This window comes from Acanthaster planci, linkage group LG08 (genome assembly GCF_054643075.1).
Source record: "Acanthaster planci isolate LZ-2023a linkage group LG08, COTS_SCS, whole genome shotgun sequence".
Classification (NCBI taxonomy): Eukaryota; Metazoa; Echinodermata; class Asteroidea; order Valvatida; family Acanthasteridae; genus Acanthaster; species Acanthaster planci.
The window spans coordinates 19,364,881-19,384,481 of NC_141784.1; the positions used below are offsets into that span (position 1 = coordinate 19,364,881).

A 19,601-nucleotide genomic window follows, 5' to 3' on the forward strand; every position below is an offset into this window, starting at 1 on the left:
TTGCAGATCCTTCTCTTCAACTGTTTTCATTAAGCTATATGTTCCGCATTGTGTATGTGTGGCGTTGGTTATGATGCATTCATCAGCATCATCACATCAGATCTGCCATGTCGCGGTCCAGCTCTGAAGGTGCCCAGTGTTACTTTGCATGTCTTTAATGTGGAGAAGGTATTAACTTGGAGGTTTGGATTGGTTTGCATATAGAAATTTAGACTTTTAGAGGAGGGAATATGAGAAATATTGGACACTGTACCCCTTACGTCTCAAAATAACAATTTGATTAAAAAAAGCTTTATTATTACAAATAAGAACCCATTCAAATCGCTATTTTAAAAATAAAACATAACAGCAGAAATTTTTTAAACACTGCCTGCTTTATTCAGTTTACAGCACTTGATACACAAAGCAAAGGGTCTGCAATGCTACACCAATACTAATGAATAACATTACATGAAAATAAAACTGCACTGAAATCACAGTTCAGCTCTGTGTCCAAGTAGTGGTAATGTAGATGGTTTGAATGTACATTGGAAAACATTCAAAAAGTTTTACTTACTTCAAATGACATTTTTTTTTTTTTTACCCAGAAAATTCATCTTAGGGGAAGTCAAATGGTAGTGAATCCCCAGTGGAAGTGTTCTGTCCTAAAAAAAAGTCACAGAAATGTTGACCAGGTATTTCATCGACAGATGAGGCATTTCACTTCCATTAAAGGTAAGTGCCTACCGGCAGGTAGATTTTGGCCAACCCTACCTTAATGGCAATGAAATTATTCATTTTCTTTTGATGTAAAGTACACAAAATATTTGATCGTGATTTGTGTAAGTCTCTTCAGCCAAATCAACCGTGGGTCAGTTTTGAAGTATAACTGGCATGTGTCAAACAAGACAAATGTTTGTTACCAGCTTCATATATTCACATTCGTTGATTAGTCTGTTAATGTGGTTTTTTTTATCTACACTGGCCTAAAAATATATTCTGGCCTAAAAATCTATTCATCTACAGCACTAGGTTTGGGCAATTCCAGTTCAGAATCACAGGATCTCAATTAGCTTTTTCTTCTTTTAAAAAGGACTCCAATTCCTTTCTGTCTGACCTCGGTTCCTCCCCCCCCCCTCAAGTCCAAAGACTCCAAAAGCAATTTCACGTCGCTACTGTGATAACTTCAAATTCCCAATGACTCACAACTGTATAGTTTAATTCAACAGTATTATGAATTTTTTCCCCTTGTTTCTTGGAAATTTGGAGTCAATCTACCCAAAACAAGTGACATTAATTACAGAACAGTTGGGAAGTTGCCCAAGCCTAATATCTACTCTTAAATTGTTCAGTACACAAAGAACAAAGCTCTAAATTTGAAAGAAATTCATACTACTTGATTTATACAATGATTTGTACAGTCACTACAAATATAATGAGACAACTTAAAGTAGCCATCAGCACCATTCGGGGATATGGGCAGAAAGGAAAGGATTTGATCAACACTCCAGCATACCTCGGGCTTTTAATATGGAAGCATTCAATTATTCAGGAGGTATGCCGGCCAGCTCACAGGGAAACACCACACACACCCATGTGTCAGAGAAGCATTACAATTTACAACAGTTGCTCATAACAGAATTCAAGATTCGCAGCTGCATATGACTAAATGGTCCGCATGACAAGCGACAGAGCAATGCTTTAGGTACAAATACTAAACTTTTCCTGCAGCGTATACTCAACAAGACGGAATGCAAGCAGCGGAGGTACAAAATACAATTTTTAACAGTATGCTTCACTCAGCTTGTTTGAAGGGGTTGACATTTCTATCTTCACCCCTCATAAAAAGACTTTCCATTACAAGGTAGAATTTTCAATTGTTTGCAAAAGCCCCCTCTCTCGTCGTTAATTTTATATTCTCAGGTGAAACACACGGTGGGGGGAGTCCAGCAAATGTTGGATAAAGTTTTTGTCTTTCTCGCTTCGAAGTATACACTTCAAATCCCAGCTTAATTTATGGATTGCTTAACCCCCTAACTCCGTACATATTATTCGATAGGAAGCTTGCCAAAATCTAAATCAATCTCCCAAATGTTTGAGTGAAGCAGCGGCTTGCTCTTTACACAGACAAAACTGGGACATCGAGACCCAAAAGAAAGTATCAGCAGCAGGCCAGTGCAGTCTGGAGATCCATTCAAAAATACTGTAAAAACTGTGGGCTTGAATTTTAGCAAGGATTCATTTTTCAACAATGCTTCATGCTGAAAAACAATACAAAAATAATTCTGTGGGCAAATATTTTTGATAATTTTTTTTTTCTGTCTTTCTAAGTTTCCAGAATACAACATAAATAAACACTGGTCGTCAATCACATTGGTGCTGTACAGGAGGTGAGGATTGTGGCACGCAAACATCACAAAGAGCTGTGTAACAAATGTACACAGAAATAGTTCAGTTTTGATCTCCCTGGAGGTGTGGAAAACGTTCTGGCTGTCGGTTTTCTGGTAGTCACTTTTTGATAAGCCGTGCCAACATGCAAAGCCACTTACAGGCTGAGTTTACATCACTGTATACTAGCTACAACCTGACTGGACTAATTTTAAATGAATATGTGAAACTGACAACATATACATGTATACATATTACGTAACACACAGAGCACACCAATTGTATGTATACACCGACGTGATTAAAAATTAAAAGCGATAAAAACAGGACATTACTGCTCACTTCCATCAGAGGTATCAGTGTACTTAAATTCTGTGTACGGCAGTTTTTTTTGGGGGGGGTTGATACAAGAGCAAACAGTGTAAAAGCTTGTGAAAGCACAACTCCATAAAGGCTATGTCAAAACCAAACAGCTATGGCTAGGAGGAACACAAAGTCTATGGGGAACAGCCACAACCATAACATATGGACACAGCCTATGAGCACTGTCACAACTTTTTCACCAAAAAAAAAATACTAAAAATTACCAAAAACCACCTCCTTCATATCCACCAATAAAGTCAAGCGCATGGAGATACATACTCATCAGCTGACCTGTTGGTTCTATTTTTACATATTTAAACTCGGGCAACATTGTGAGAAAAAAGTCCATCACATATTTTGTCCAGGTAGAGTTAGATTCAAACACAGCGAAAATTGACAAAGAAAAAAAATCATCAAAAATTCCAATATCAGTAGTCCTGGGAAGGTTAAGCCCACGATTCATGTCCAATTTCTAAAAACTGCACTCTTTAATACAAATAGAGCCCAGGCAAACAATCACATACATGAGCACAAACAAGTTTCTGCTTAGCAGAAACAGAGGGAAGGCCAAAAGTGTCATGCTCAACTCACTCCCTGTAACTTTCACAAATTTCTACTTAGTTTACAAATTACCAGAGCCTGTTTTTCTGCTTACACACTCTAAGAAACTCAGTCACATGTGCTTATTCCTGCCACTGGACATTTTGACACATTACACTGAAACTAGTGAGTTCTGCATGAAGATAGAACTCGTAACTTAGCTGGTCAGTACCATTCAAGTTTTGGTGAAAGATTTGTCTACATTTTCACTTTCTGTTTGTTCAAAAGTCGTGCTCGTCCATTTCTGATGCGTTCAAAATTAATGTACCTGCGACATGAGGAACTCTTTCACCTACTGTCATTAACAAGTAGTGAATCTTTGTAGGAATATCCCCCACCTACATTAAATTCTGACAAATTGCCACATTAACCATCATTTTGGCAGGTAATACTTATTTACAAAGGATATTCTCTCAATGAGCCAACTTGGCTTTTCCCTGCTACGCACTGAGCTGCAGGCAACATACCCTTGTTGCACCCCAGAGGATGGGTCCGTATTCCACAGCACTCATGAATTAAATCAAGAGTGTCTGCTCTCTCTAGAACTCTGCGGAACAGTATGGAGAGGCAGCATTGCCGGTAGACTGTAACCTGCAGAGTATAACGGCATAGCAGAAATACCAGTCTGTGACCACTGTGTGCCGATTCTTGAAAGTTAGTAAAAACGACTATGTACATGTACAGACCTGAGGCCAATCACGTGGAGGCAGTGATGGGAACTCGCTTCAGCGACAAAACAAGGTCACCAACCGAACAAGTCATTAGGTGTACAGACAATGAGTGGTTTCCAGGGTTAGCCAATTTAGGCACAAAGCATAAAATGGGCCGGACAAAATTAGTCACAAGATGCGCGACTTCATTTTAACTTTGCTTAACAGCAACAAGGCTTTTCCTGATTATTAACTATCAACTCCACAGAGCTTGCCCTCAGGGAGCACATACAAAATTTACAAGAGCGACCCCTGGGGCCCAGTGACCTGTTAACCTTGGACCTTTTCATCTTAAAGAATAGGATCCATGTCGAACGTGTCAAAGTCCTTGAGGAGTTCGTTGATGTCTGGAGCCAGTTGTGTTTCTTCTTGCTCGCGATCCTCCAGCATATCATCAAAGTCTGAAATGCTTTGTCAGAGAAACAAAACAAGAAATAGCGGAACGTTACGATTCTATTTTGGGATAGGCACGCAATCCTATGGGTGGCAAAAGTAATGCAACGTCTAATTATATATAACGGGTTTGCCCTTACCCAACGTAAGGGCAAACCCGTTATATATAATTAACATCTCCCCAACGCAAAAATACATCTTGATAATAATGCAACGTCTATCGTTCTGATCAGGAAAAGCGTAGTTTAAAGTTTTGGCATGGTTCCCCAACTTAGACAGTTTATCATGAGCCTTTTGAGTAACGCATTCCGACAGCGACTGTAAATGCAAAATTTGACAGAGTTGCCACAGTTGGGTTGGGTTCAGCACAGAAACCACTTGCTTAGCACAGAAAAGGGTTTACCGGCTGAAATGTCATGCAATGTAATACTGCACATGACTGGTTCACAGCCGATCTCTGCTCAACAAGAAGTGGCCATGAAAAGCAGCCTTTTCTGCTTACCTACTCCATGAAACTAGACCAAGATCCCATGAGCTTTGATGGCTCCACCACCGATTCATAAACTCTATTAATTACCTCATATCTCTAGTGTAAGGCATATCAGAGGGCTTAGACAAATGAACCTTACATTGTCAAATCACTGGACAAGAGAGGGTGTCCCAACTCATGCCAAAATAATATCACATAACATGCCCACTTGTCATACCCTCCCACTTTCTGCATGGGCCCTTTTTTTCTGATTTGCGATCCCTTGTCTTGAAAGCTACTATTCCCATAAACTTAGGGGGTGCATAAGTACATGAAATGTAGCAAATGACTGTAAAGCCCTCCCCATTGTAATTCTTTAGCTCCGCCCTGCCTTAGAAATAAAAAGCCGAAGTAACAAGTCTGGAAATTTGGATCCAGCTTTCCACTTCGCTGTTACTGGAATCTGGGATTATCTTCAGTCCCATGTACATGTATTGTCTAATGGAGCATGGAACAGTTCTGATTAAGGAATTCCTCAAGCAATGCAGCACTCGGCAAGACTTGTTCAGTGCAACACCAATTGCACTGTCTCTCACAATTTAGTGTGAAAGACACCCGGTCATGTTACTCAGTTTCTAAGTTTGTTCATTCAAATCATAATTATGTGGTTTTTTTTTTTTATTTTTTTATTTATTTTTTTTTTGCTTTATGAGCTTCATGAGTTTTGGCTCACCATCTGCAAAAACGTTTCTACTGATGGGATATTTTTGCTCATTTTATTGGAATTTCTATTAGAACAAGTTCAATAATGAAAGAGGAAATGGATGAAATTCACTTGAAAACGTAAAGAACATTCAATCATGGCATCAAGAAATAAAACCAAAGTATACACAGTACCAACTTCGCGATTCACATTGTTTGCTCTTGTAAGAATTTAATGAGTTTACATTAATAGGATTTTTGACAATTTCACAACACAGTGCACAAGCGAAACAAAAAGTCCAAATCTCAGCAAAAATGCATATTTTTCCCCTGGTTGAACAAAAACAGAAAACTCTGCCCAGAAGCTCACTCAAAATTTGTTTTATCTTTTAAACAATGGAATGCCACACTTAAAACCTCATCTTTTCCTACAGTAAGAGCAATTAAACATTAAAAAATAAAAAATGACTTTTTTTTGCAAAGAGATCTATTTACAATAGTTTTACCTTCTGTTCTGTATAAAGATGGCGTCATGCTAGTACATACATTTTAGTCACCGCTCACTAATCTACGAGTCTAGTTTAAAGACAATGTCTTCCGTCTCTGAGCACCATGTGAGAGATTTAAAAAAAAAATTGAAGTAATTCTTTTCCCAACATTTACAGAACTCTGATAAATTGCTAAATTCTGTGAGTCGATCTTTGAAATTTGGGTACAGTTTTTGGGCATTCATAAACTGCACTCTCTCTCTTGGAAATAATGACCTTTAATGTTTCCTGTGAGTTTGTTTGATTTTGAATCCCTTGTTTACACTCCACTAATGACAAAATTATAAAAAAAAAAAAAGTTTCAACTCAGAACGTTCTTCTAAATCTTTCTAAGCAACGAATAGAAACATCCTTTCAAATTCATCAAAAAAGAAACTTTGTTGGTTTAGTTTGGTTGGAAAAGTATAGTGTATTTGTCAAAGCAACTAGTCCTCAAATAAGTGCCAAAATGTCTGAAATGTGGCAAAAATGTCTGGTTGGCCAAGGCAGGACGACTTGACAGCCATGTTGACAAAGCCAGAATCTTTCTTGAAAAGTCAACACTATGTTGTAAATTAAAAGCCAATTCTCTTTAAAAGATGAACACGTCACGTGCCGCAGAAAAAAAAATGGAAAAAAAAAGTGATTAACATTCCCGAATCGATCAAAATGCCATGACACCATGTGTTGCATTTTGCTGGAGTAAAATAGCATTAATAAAGTCGGCAAAGTTCTAGGTTATTTTATCAATCTGTTGAAAAAGAAGTAGGAAAACTGGTACATTTATTAATGCTCTAGCCAGAGAGTCTCTGTTCAAAGCATTTAAAATTGGCCAATGTATTTTTCTTTCTATTCGGCTTTATTTACTGCACTCAAAGCACACTAGCTGGAAAATATCTAATATGTATAGAAACTTTTTTATGCATTTATACAAAATCATAAGCATCATACACACAAGATCAAAACTTACAAAAGCTAGACAAGGAAACGTCAAAGTGAGAAACTCAATGGCAAATGTTAACAAGGTTTCTATAATTTTTGTTTTCTTTGGAAAAGAAAATTCAGACTGCCTCTCACGTTTGAATCAGAAGGAATAGATTGCAAGAACTAGTCTTGACGACGTTTGTGTATGTTGACTGGTCTTAAAGGGTGTACAGTTAGTTGGTTTTTAGAAGCAGTCCATGTGTTGAGCCCATCTTGATAAGGTTTGCCTGCCTGAGTTAGCCTAGATGGTCTACGTTTGGGATAAAATATCTGCCCATGGAATGGAAGATAAATAATTCCACAAACCTGCCCGTGAATTATTCTTCCAAGCTGGCCAAGTAAAGACTGGCTTATTATGAAGGCTCCGTTTTTTGTCCTATCCAAGACTTGCTAAGAGAGCCCGTTGGCCATGATTGATCTGACTGCTTAAGCAACAAATTTAAGACCCTGTTGGTGCAACCCACCCCGGACTTTACAACGCTTTCAAACGTCTTGGATGTGACTAGCTGTAAGGACGCAGCCACTACGCCTGCGGTTTCCACTTAACCATACTTGTCACTACTAGTTGTAAGCTAGCCAGGACATTCAGATGCGACCTCCAATCGGGAGTTGTCAGTTGAGAGTGCCCTTGCTTGACTCTGGCCAGCCAACACAGCCTGACCATCCCTTAGCCTCAACGTCTTTTAATTTTTTATTTTTATATATTTATATACTTATTTACTTACTTTTTTTGCATTTTGTTTTGCTGTATGTTTCAATTTCGTACCAGTCATTCTTCAGGAAAACCACAAGTATTCAGGTTAAACGGTTATGCTGTAAAACATAGCTCCACAAGGTTTACCACAATGATTCTGATTTTCTCCAAATTTTTTCTTTTTTTAAAATATGTCTTCTTAAACTACACGATGAAAAACATATTTCCACAGAAAACAAATTCTCAGACGAAACAAGAATAATGCCATCAACAGTGTCCCATTTATGTGTTTGGGTTTTTCCGTCTACTTTTCTTGTTTTTCAGTGAACAGATTCCACCTATTTTTTTTTTAAACACCCACATCTTTTTGAAACCTTAAGTTCATTTCTTTATTGCTTTTCAGTTTTGCTAAAAAATTGGCTGGGCCAAACTTCTGGGCTGGGATGGGTCAAACTCCTGCTGGGATTGACGCGCACTCCTTAAACGGGGCAAGTCAAGTGGAGAAGTTCACTGGTACGGGAAAAAAAAGAAGCTTGGCGATGCAGGGAGTCTCATAGCTCCTGATTCCATAAAATTACCACCAAAAAAATAAAATATAAAAAAAAAAATCCTTCCAGATTCTCTCCTGATGGACTTCCCCCTCTTCGCAACTTCAAAGAAAGGATTATCAGCCTGCTTAATCCAAACTGGTTCCCTGACTCCATGCCATGTTCCTTCTCTCTTTCTTTCTCTCTCTTTGAACATAAGAAGGGGTAGGCAGAGTCCTTTTAGACAGTCGGAGACCGTTGCGACTGAGGGGTGGGTTGGTGTTATTTACAAACGAATCAATCGGGCATGAACGGCAAAGATCCCTGTTAGCTTGGGGGGCTGGCTGCGTCCATTCCCCTGCAGCAGAGATAGAGATCCCAAACGAAACAAACAAAAAAAAAAAGGAAAAAAATTGAAATTTGCTTTGAATTTTTTTTGTTTTCTCTTTTCACTTTTGGTTCAAATTGATGGATCCATCTTATCATACAGATCAAAGAATGCAGAGGTTTTTCTTGCTTTTGTTGACTGCAAAAGCGCCCGACCGCTGACGAGATGTTTGCCGTTGATGACAACCGAATTACGAAGACTCTTAAACCCAGGGCAGGCGTTCAGCCCAGGGCAGGGGAGGTCTGGCAAATTCTGTCCTCCGAAATCTGAGGACTCACAGCAAGTTCCAAGAACGTGCTGCTTTTTTTTTTTTTTTTGCCAGCCATGATCTATCGCTGTCCTTTTTTTTCTTCCTTTTCTTTTGTTACTGTAGGTGGGGTGTGCACATTCTTTATGTATGATAAAATGTTTCCACTGAGTTCCACAAATGAAAATCCACATTTACATAAACAGTAATTTTTTTAAGTTCTCTAATTTTAAAAACCAACGGCATGCACGCAGCATGCTTATTAAAAATTCTGTTTTGTGATCACTTAGAACCAACTTCAAAAGAACGGAAGATGTTTCATACATGAACCGAAGGTCAACGAGATTAATCGCACACACAGTTGTCCCACTGCTGGTGACAAACCAGAAAGTTCTGCTGCACCAAAAGCCAGAAGAGAACAAGTTTGGGACAAATGTGAATGCATGCCAAAAAAGCCATGGCAAATAGGGCATGGCTTTTTTTTTGGCTTTTTTTTTTTGGCCACGGCAAAAAAACATGGCAGAAATGCTGTGGCAAATTCGGCATGGCAAACTTCTCAGTTTAGCCCAAGAATGGGGAGGGTAATTATCACTTCTGTAACAAACTGGCTCAAAAAAGCCACCAATTTTTCTTTTTTTGCTGAGTCAGAGTTGATGCTTCAGTTTCCTGAACTTGAAAAATGACTTTTTGGTATGACAAGAAGAATAGAGGAAAACACTGCTATGATGACTCCACTGGGCAGATCTTGTATCTGAAATATTCTTTATGAAAACCCTGCATCAGATCTTGTGGAAAATTACTCCTGATCTTAACTTTTGATTTTAACTCTTACTGTTTACATGCGTAATGTGGTCAGCCACTAAGCGATCTAGGAACAATAACACAGGTTTTGGCAAATTTTGCCTAAGTCAAATGACGAATCTGCACTTACTTGGGGGGCCATTTTTGCAGCAATTGCCCATTCCCCATGTTACCAGAGACAAATCAGAAAAAAATAAAAATTTCCTGCCCAGGCTGGAGTATCAAAATGATTTCAAAAGACTTCACCCAATTCAATGACTCCCCTGCTTTAAGATACATTTCTGACCATTCCAATGTTCCCGTCACCCCACCCCAATCAAGTTGGCACACACTCTCAACAGAGATTTACTTCCACCCACCATCGGCATGTATCTATAACATCTACGCCAGTTGGCAAGGACCTCAAGTAGAATCTATTCCTCCCCTGGCTCCTGTTTTAATCTGCCGAACAGAGTCCGCGGTGACACAAACAAACAATTTGACAGAAACGGGCAGTCCACGATACAGAGGGTCACTGAACGGTTACCACAGAGAGGGTCATTTCTCAGAGCATTAGGAACAAACAACCAAAGTCCATACACTGAACAGTATTCCCTTTACACTAGCACTCGGCATTTTCCAGCCGCATTTATATCCATGTAGTTTCAGCTGGAAAGTTTGCAGGTACGGTAAAAACAGTTGCGTGATTCTTCAAAAGCTAGTCACTGCTGTCAGTCAAATTGTATTCAGCACTGTGTAGAGAATGCGCATTTCGCTAAAACAAGTTTGGTTGCTCTTCGGAAATTCGTCTCAAGAACCCTGTTTGTGTGATTCCAAATGCATCTATCCTGCACGATGCCCCAGGTCAACAGTGAAGAGGGGACGACCTAATGTCGGAATAATGTAATGCAAGATGACGACTGCAAAACTGAAAATGGCCCCTCTGTAAGAAAACCCTCCGTGATGCACCGTCCTGCCCATCACCCCTACCCCAAACCCCCCACCCCCACCGACAACAGGCTGCACTTACCCGCCGAAGTCCACAAACTCTTGCCTGCTGTTATGAGGCTGTTGCTGTGGGGAAGCTGGTTCCACAGATCCGGGATTCTCAATCGGGTAGCTCGGTGGAGCGCTGTAATCATTTAAATAAAAAAAAAAAAATGAACCCAAATTCTATTGCTGTTATATTCAGTTCAATATTTCAGCGGTCACAAGGTCTATGGGGATGCGCTTGCTTTCTGAAACCTTGCTCATTAAAAACGTTTGTCCGCGCCTACATGTCACCAATGCACCGTGCACACATGAGGGTCAAACTGATTACTCCAATATCCAGATATTCAACTGTTGGTCAAATATCCCAGTGCTCCTTTTTTCAAAATTGAGCACACAGAGATGAATATCAATGAAGTTCAAAAAAGAGGGAAATTCAAATCCTTAGTTACAAACCTTCATCAGAATGCATATTTCAAGGTGTAAGGTGCATGTACTTGAAAATACATATACCGGCATTAAGGCCAAAAAAAAAGACATTTTCTTCAAGTTTTTAAACACTAAACAAATTCAGTTTGTACTGTAAACGAAATTCAGTGCAACCGAGTATTCAAATATTTTATTGAATGGAAGGTCAAATTTGACTAAGCCTAAAGTCCAAATGTACAAAAAATTAATTTGCACAAAAGGAAATAATCTAGGAGCACCTGATCCAACAAAATTCCCTAATTTTCCCAAAACCTCTGCCGTTTTGGACAAGTTTCCATGACCTTCCAAGATGTTGAAATTGAAAACAGCGATATATGACTTTCTTGGCTCTGCCAATTACAGACTTCATGCACTAACAATTGACACTCTAGCACAATACAAGTATGTTTGGGAGCCTTAGGCTGCATCCGCATCTGTTGTCTAGAGCTAGGTCTAGGTCTTCCCTCCAATGGAGATGTGCGGAGATGCGTAGACAATAGACCTAGCCGTAGCTCTGGAAGGCCGTTTCGGACACGGCCCAAGTTACTGAAATCACAGTGTCTTTGCAAAAATGTGAAATACAGTGATTGCCAGCAACAAAACGATATCCATTCTTTGTTACAGACAGCAGAGCCATGGGCACTGCAGGAATCCTCGAATCTCAACTCAACGAACTGAAAGTTGGAGAATTTCCAAGGCGGTTGGGATGGCATTAAAAGAAAAATAGTAACTCGGCCATTAAGATACTGACCTCAACTGGGGAATCTTACTGACCAGTACAGAACTGACGTATCCATCTCCAGCTTGCGGGAGTACTTCTGCAGATAAAAAAAAACATTCCAAGAAAAGCACATTATATGAATTGGACAGTTTGAACTATTAAAGAAGTTAGTATCTGATTTTAATCAGACTTAATACATGTGAACAGAAATCTAACAGCTCACTTTTTCTAACTTGGAATTTACCATGATTTTTACATTATGCATTAAGTCTGGCATTGGAAAGCAGATGGTGATGCCACTTAAACAGAAGAAAAATGCAAGAAAAATGCTACAGTGTATTTTGAAACGATATTTTTAAGTTATATCTAGGGCAAATCAAAATCAATTACCCTGTTAATTTATTTAGTCACCAACTCACAGCACTTGTAAGGGATTTCTTGAGCCAATTATAAAATGGGGGGGACCTCTCCATGATTTTTTGAGAGCTGGAGACAAGGAAAACATTCCAGACTAAGTGAAAAATACGCCGGAGGAACTCACCGTCCATTGGTGTGTAGAAGTTACCGAACGCCGTGTCCTTGGGAATGTCCGGGAAGAGGTTGGTCAGGTGGGGCAAGTCGTGGATGCGGTCGGCAAGGGAACGGATGTGGAAATCCTCGCTGGAGAAGGGCAGCAGGTTCAGCACTTGCCTGTCTCCTGTAAGTCGAGAAGGGACGGAAGGAGGGGGCGTCAAATTTGCAACGCATCAATCGCGAGCAGTGCAAGTTTGGGATGCCTCCTTGCACTATTAAGTATAACTCTGAGGTAGAAATTCTTCTTGAGGAACAACCTTCTTCTCTGTGTTCAGAAAAAGTACAGAATTTTGCAACTTCGGAATGCACTCTGTTGCGCAGAATTTTCAAGGTCCCAATATTTGTGCGGAAATAGTATTTCGATCCCCAGTTATCTGAAAGCAAAAGAAAGATTGGAGAGTTGGTCAGCATCTCTGCTGACTTACGTAAATTTATCTGCATTCACTTCAAAGTTGAAATATGGACTCGATGTGCATGTATTGAAGGTTGGAAAGCTTGCTGACACAAGCTGTTAAAACCGACAGGGGGGAGGGGAAGGGGAGAGAGACGGTGGGGAGGATGGTGGGGGGATGGTGGGGGGATGGTGGGGGGGTGGAGCGACGGAGAGGCTTGGATTGCTGGCCCCGTGCCGCAAAAGCATTCAGCAGCTTCCAGCCTGCAGCTCTGACCTGTGGTCGGGTCTTCGTTGACCCACGTGATGCTGATGGCGCCCAGCTTGGAGTCGCTGAAGCGCAGCAGGAAGGTACCCGTCTGCTTGGTCAGGAGCAGCTCTTGGGCGTGCTCCTTGGTGATGAAGCCCAGGATAGACCTGCAGTACAGGATGGCGAAACAAGATGACAGATCATATAACCTCTCACTCTCAACCACAGACTTGATTGGCTGAGAGCTAGTCACATGGTATTCATTCTCTTTGTCATCCTGATGTGCATGGCCAAACGAACTATACCTACAGCAATAAAATTACTGTAACCATGGCAACTAAAGCCCCAGCAACCAATACCGTGTAGACTTGCACATGGGTGTGCGTGTTGAGCATGTTCCCACATGCTTTCGCTACAGAGCTGGGTTCAAACATCCTGTGACAGGTCCGTTTGGGAAACTTCTTGTTAACCCTAACACTCCTCAGTCCTCCAACAGGTGAAGGATTGAGGAGGGTTAGGGTTAATTTTCAACAGATTTTGTACGCAAACAGGTTCACATCATTAACTGGATTGACATTAATCAGTTACCACTGAAATAAAAGAGACTCCGTGGAAAAGGTGTGATAAAGCAAGCACAGGCTACTCCCATTTCTCGTGCTGTAAAACCAACCTCCCTCCATGAGCCACCGTATTTGGGGGGAAAACTCCTCCGTGGATCACCCCAGAAACCTACTTTATTACAGGGCTTGAAGCAGTTAATATTTCATGGATGGATTGTTGGCGGGGCTTGGGTGCCGTCTACTTGCACAAGAACACAAGACGTGTACCGAATACAGAAAAAATTGATTGTGGAAACACGTAGCAGCTGGCACGTAGGCTGAATTTTCTACTTATCAATGACGTCTCACCCTTCATTCCACGGTGCGCGCAGATATTTCCTTGTCAGCTCCAAGACGCCGTGAAACCACTTCCAGAAGGTGAACGTGCAGCCAGGCAGGGGATCCTACCCAAAAAAGTTGTTGAAAAGCTAATAATTACTTCGAATGATTAAGACTTCCGCAAAGAAAACCACATGTGAAAATCACTTCCAGAAATGATTACACTGAATGATTAAGACTTCCGCAAAGAAAACCACAGATGAAGATCGCTTCAAGAAATGACAATTTCAACCGGGGCAGAAGAACCGTGATAAGTGTGACATCGTAACGACATACCCTGTTGAATGTACTCCAGCTGATGTACATGCTGTTGTAGTCATCAGTCTGTACGTTCTGACCTGTAAAATGGAAACGTGAAACCACCTCATCGACTCTGAACACCTGCCACACTGGACATGTGACGCAAATCTTACACTGGTACAAAATGCTAGCAAGTACAGCAAAACCTGAAGAACTGGGCTTATCAAGTTACACGGCCTGGGTCCCAGAATGACATTTTTTCCTCGTAAGCTATTTAAAAATACCTCACAATCTCATAACTAGGTTCTATTCCCAAGTCAGCCTCAAAACAATGTTAACTTTTTTATTTTAGGAACCAGGAAATACAAATGAAAGAGACAAAAAAAAGTCATTACAAATGAATGTCATTTATGCTGATGAGTAATTTAAAATTTCTGGTCAACTATATCTTTATGTTTGGGCCACATTTAAGAAAAAAATGAAAGTGAGGCTTGGTACTCAAAATAGTCTGGCACCACCCATCGAACAGATTGTACTGGACAGGATAGATACAGGATCATAATCAAAAATGGCAGCCTTGTAAATAAGGCATACTGCATCAGCACAGGACTCCCCAAAACAACGTATTCTAAGTCTTACCACTGAATGCCTTCATGGCCAGGTACTGCATGTTCTCGTTGGACAAACTACGACCGTTGACGGCCATGAATTTGGAGTTGAGGGCCTGGGCCATTTCCGGCCACGGCACCTTGTCAGGGACGGCAAATGGTATCCTACCCTGTCATGTCAGGAAAAAAAATTTAAATCCGGAGAAAGGTTAGCTATCTGCAACAGAATCAATAATGTAAGTAAACATAGTCACCACCTCTAAAATATATCAGTCCATTTATTTAGTTTTGACCCACTATAATTCCTCGTACCTCTCCAGTTAGCAGAAAAATTTCTGACTTGACCAATGAACTATCTGAAGTACGAGTCTGGTAGCGCTTAGGACAATTTTTTCTCCACCACAGATGGGAAAAAAATCTCTCTCTGATCTGGAAGATTTCTTGAGCAGCTAGTCTAGTGGTCTTAAAGCTTAGAATGAAGCCCGTGAACAGGCCGACCCCCTGATGCAGACTAGCAGGTTGGAAGGGGAGAAGCAGGGGGACGGACGTGACCTTGTTATGTCATTTTTTTTTTCGTTTAACGATCAAACGACAAACTTACAGGCTCGGCAAAGGCATAGTCCCACAGGACCGTGGCCAATGCGTTGGCTTCTTGGTTACCGTGGACAATCACCACGACCGGCAGGGACATGGTCTGTTGGATAAACAACCAGGGGCAGCAGAGCCCCGTTATAACATCACAAGCTAGTGACTAAGAACAAAAAAAAGACCCAGTGTTAACGACAACGGACTGTCCATGAAATGTGGGCAGGAACAAGATTTTTTGGTTACTGGTTATTCAGTTTTTAATACGGTGTCAAGTGGCTGAAAATGAATTAAAATGACATTTCAGAATGGGTAGAATAGGAGAAATAAAAGGTACATTTCTTCATCTTTTTTTATTTTTTTTTTGGAGAAGTTTTGGGGGAAGATTTTTTTGGCAAGAATGCGGATAGCCATTTTAATTGGTTAAGCATGAACAACCATTTAGCTGGCAAGCAAGCAAACACCACACTGTCCAAAGCAAACTGTTAGCATGAAGCCATGCAAGGGTTTGTTACCGTCTTTGACCATCCCACGGCCTGCCCTGCTCTCAGACACTTCGCTGTCCAACACTGGGCCGGGACGGCCGGAAAAAAAAAACTTACTGATGAGCAGTCACCAAAAGCATTATCCCAGAGAATGGTTGCTAAAGCATTGCATTCTTGGTTACCATGCGACACCACAACTACAGGCAGCGAAAGGGTCTAGAATGCAAAAAAAATCAAAGAGTGGAAAACGGGGGACAAACAACACACAAGCAGAAATGAGAGAGAAAGACTTTTGATTTTTTTTTTTTTATTTTCTTTTCTGTAAAGGGTGAATTAGAAATTTGGAGAAAAAAAACATGTCAGGGCCAGTTGGTGCTTCAGAAAAATGTGAGAATGAAGCCAATTTGATGTTTCAGTTGAATTGGCGATGCAAGTGTTTGATACGACATGAAACGTTCAAATTCATGTTGGCTTTCAAACCCATGTGAAAGTGGCAGCCTTCCCTTCAAATAATCCAAAACGTTAGAGTTTCTTTCTTGAGGAGAAGTTTAATAAAATGACCTGCAGCAATGAAAGGTTTTTTCCTATAAAGCGCCAGTGATTTTTCTTCACTGACGCGATGAATGGTAAAGGAATGAGCAATGGGATATGGAAAGCATGAAATTAACTGTTGCTTTTTTTCTTCCCAAAGGTAACAAGCAAAAAAAAAGAAAGCGTAAAGCAAATTGCATGGTTTGAATGCCACTTGCATTCTTGTGAAAAAAAAACCTGCAATGCAAACAAATGTCTCTACAAGTTTGCAATGAGGAGTGCTAGCATATCCGACTGGTTTCCTTTTCTGACTGAACCAGAAATTCCTGTTATTTTAGTTTTCCCTCCGAGCGTCGTAGTTTCACCTGCTGCACAGTGCAGCGGACAAGCACAGATCAAAGAAGAAAAAAAAAAATGTGTTTCCGGTAACACTGGCCCAAAAAAGGGTCCAAAATGTCTTGACTGATGTCTGAATACGAGTGTTTTTTAAACCCTCACAGGGATCAATACGTTTGCTGTCCCCGAGCAAGAAACTTTACCTCGGTTGCCCTCATCCGCTCAGAAATGATTTCAAAGCTTGCTGAATGGGCAGGAATAATGGTTCTAGTATTCTTATGCTTAAACACGAAAGTACTTACTAATGAATCTGCTCCAATAAGAGGGAAATCTTAATTGTAGAATTACTTTGTTTCCGAGTATGTTTTCATCAAATGAATTTTAAAAATTAGACTTCAATAAACTGCCAGTTCGTATACAGCCAAATTTTATTGTCAGTCAAGTTACTGGAAACAACTTTTTCCTCCAAACAGACCACGTGATCGTGGTTAAGTTTGCGATCGAGTTAGGAAAGAAGAGCAGACAAAAATCTGTTGAAAATACAAATCCAGTTAGATCCCATCCAAAAACCAACGATACATTGGAAACAAAAACCAACCAAACAAAAAGTTCAATTAAGTTATACACAGTATTGACCAAACTGCATTCATAATACATCACATGGAAAAAAAAAAGTTACATTAGCCTTACACGTAACTGCCCAGTTCTGACTAAATACCAAATGAATGATTCTGTGGGATTTTGATAGATTTGGGATCAAACGCCCAAGTACTGATGCTCAATATAAATATGTCATTGCTCTCAGAATACAGCACAAGTTTGGGGGAAGATTTGAGTGCAAAAATACCCATAGAGTTGGGATAACAGAAATCAAGCAATATATAGTTTTTTAAAAGTCCCTTTTAGAAAACACTGACAGTTTCAATGATCTTGAAACATAAACGTGAGGATGCGCGACAGTTTCATAACAATTATAAAAACAAGGTAAAGGTAGCATAAGTTGAGAACACTTTCATGTTGAGACCATATTTGCAGTTGATCACTGCAGCCAACATCACGGGACCAGTCAAGAGGCCAGTCATTTTTAAATGAAAATTATATTCAAATCATTTTAAATAACCGCCACCGCCACCCGACACCGACCACAGGTTGAATGTGTATTTCATAACAAGCTTTGATGTCAGGTTCATTCCATTTCTGACGGGGGGGAGGGGGGACTCCCATCCTCTGCTCTACTTACTCTGACTTGAAACATCAATTCACCGCTGGCCACCGAGAAATTGGACCGGAACAGTAACGTGAACTTCTCTTCCGTCACAAACTGGAGGATTGGACAACCAAAACAGATGGGCAAAAAAGTGCTCAGTTTGGGTAAGCCTGCACAGGTTTGGATAGAAACGCATCGTTTCAATTTTTCCGCAGTCCATTTTTTTGGTAATATTAAAATCCTCCCCCGACACAATTTCAACATCTCAAACCCAAGACACCAACTATGACACTCTCAAAATGTCTTTTTTGTGGATATACAAAAATATGAAGAAAAAAAAATGCCCCACTATTGTCAAAAAATTCTTCAGAGGGATCACTGCATTGGTTCCCTTCAATCACTCTTCTTCTATATTTGGTTTGTAAATCTGTCTTGTTGGTCCCCACTCCTAGTCTGGTTCCCTGCCCTACAGTCCTCCCATCCCGGATGTTAGGTCAGGTAACCACGGCAACCAAAATAGTCCACTACAAAAATGGATTATTCTTGGATGGGAAAAGGTTGATTCACGTGTTGTGCCTATTTACAAACCTTTATGATGACAACTGAAATTCAACCTAAAAGGAGTTTGACAAATGTCTCCAAAATTCAAGACATTTTTCTGAAAAGGAATGAATTTTCTTTGGGCCTGGTGACAGTGGTGGCTACTGCATCGCAAGATTCTCCTAAACAGTCAGAACCTTTTGGTCTGGTGACCAGACTACTCACCTCCTGTCCTCTTCTGTCAGCCCTTCTAATTTTCTTCAGGGACTGGAGAACAAAAGGGCAATACAATACAATAAATCTAAAAACCACCTGGAAATCACATATCAAACTATTTTTGCTTTAACATCACATGCTAATGTGTAACAAAATTAATACTATAAATGTCTAAACGGAACCTCAACGTATTTCCCCTGACGACCTGCATGTAAGATCAAGTCAACAGTGACTTGATATATTTGGGCAACACAAACCAACACATATAAACAATTCGGGTATTGCGCATATAAACGACAAATTTTCTTACCATGTTTCTGAAGGTGACGTTTAGGACTCCGGAATCCTTGTGGTACTCCAGAACGCCCGAGTTGTTGATGATGTCCCCGCTGGTCTCGTTAAAGTTGGCACTTTCGTTGTGGAGCATATCCTTCGCCTGTGCCTCACTGATAAGAAAGAATTCCACACTCAAGCACATCACCAACATTTCCCCTCAGTTTCGTCGGCCATCAGAAGACAATAAAAGGTCAGATTCAGTGGGGAAAAATTGAAGCAATGATGAGGAACCCACTTTTGTCAGACCGGTCTCAAATGGTTTGTGCAAAGGGTGTCTCGTGATGTCCCGGTATGGAAATCTTTCCACGAAATCAAATGTATAAGCATCTTGAGCACGACGCTGGGTGGAGTTACCCAGTGCTTTCTGGCCACAGGTATCTTTCTATTACAAAAACTGCCGTTTGAGCTCAAACAGTGATTTTTTTTTCCAAAGTG

At 40.4% G+C, this 19,601-nt stretch overlaps 1 protein-coding gene across 4 annotated transcripts in view; it reads right to left on the reverse strand.

Moving 5' to 3' along the window:
- Nucleotides 1-355: 355 nt before the first annotated feature.
- The window catches only part of LOC110977108 (signal transducer and activator of transcription 5A-like), a 33,124-nt gene continuing 13,878 nt past the window's right edge, over nt 356-19,601 (reverse strand). The window contains exons 11-23 of one of the 4 annotated variants that reach the window (XM_022230950.2): nt 19,141-19,276; nt 18,840-18,881; nt 18,108-18,188; nt 16,118-16,216; nt 14,962-15,100; nt 14,359-14,420; nt 14,053-14,147; nt 13,172-13,311; nt 12,472-12,627; nt 11,961-12,027; nt 10,782-10,883; nt 4,308-4,449; nt 356-3,921 (exon numbers count right to left, since the gene is read on the reverse strand). In XM_022230950.2, coding sequence (XP_022086642.1) covers nt 4,332-4,449; nt 10,782-10,883; nt 11,961-12,027; nt 12,472-12,627; nt 13,172-13,311; nt 14,053-14,147; nt 14,359-14,420; nt 14,962-15,100; nt 16,118-16,216; nt 18,108-18,188; nt 18,840-18,881; nt 19,141-19,276 — 1,237 coding nt within the window. In that variant the 3' untranslated portion in view covers nt 356-3,921; nt 4,308-4,331. Of the gene's footprint in view, nt 4,450-5,803; nt 8,695-10,781; nt 10,884-11,960; nt 12,028-12,471; nt 12,628-13,171; nt 13,312-14,052; nt 14,148-14,358; nt 14,421-14,961; nt 15,101-15,531; nt 15,625-16,117; nt 16,217-18,107; nt 18,189-18,839; nt 18,882-19,140; nt 19,277-19,601 lie in introns of those variants that run through there. The other 3 variants (XM_022230966.2, XM_022230941.2, XM_022230974.2) reach the window with 3 other exon arrangements.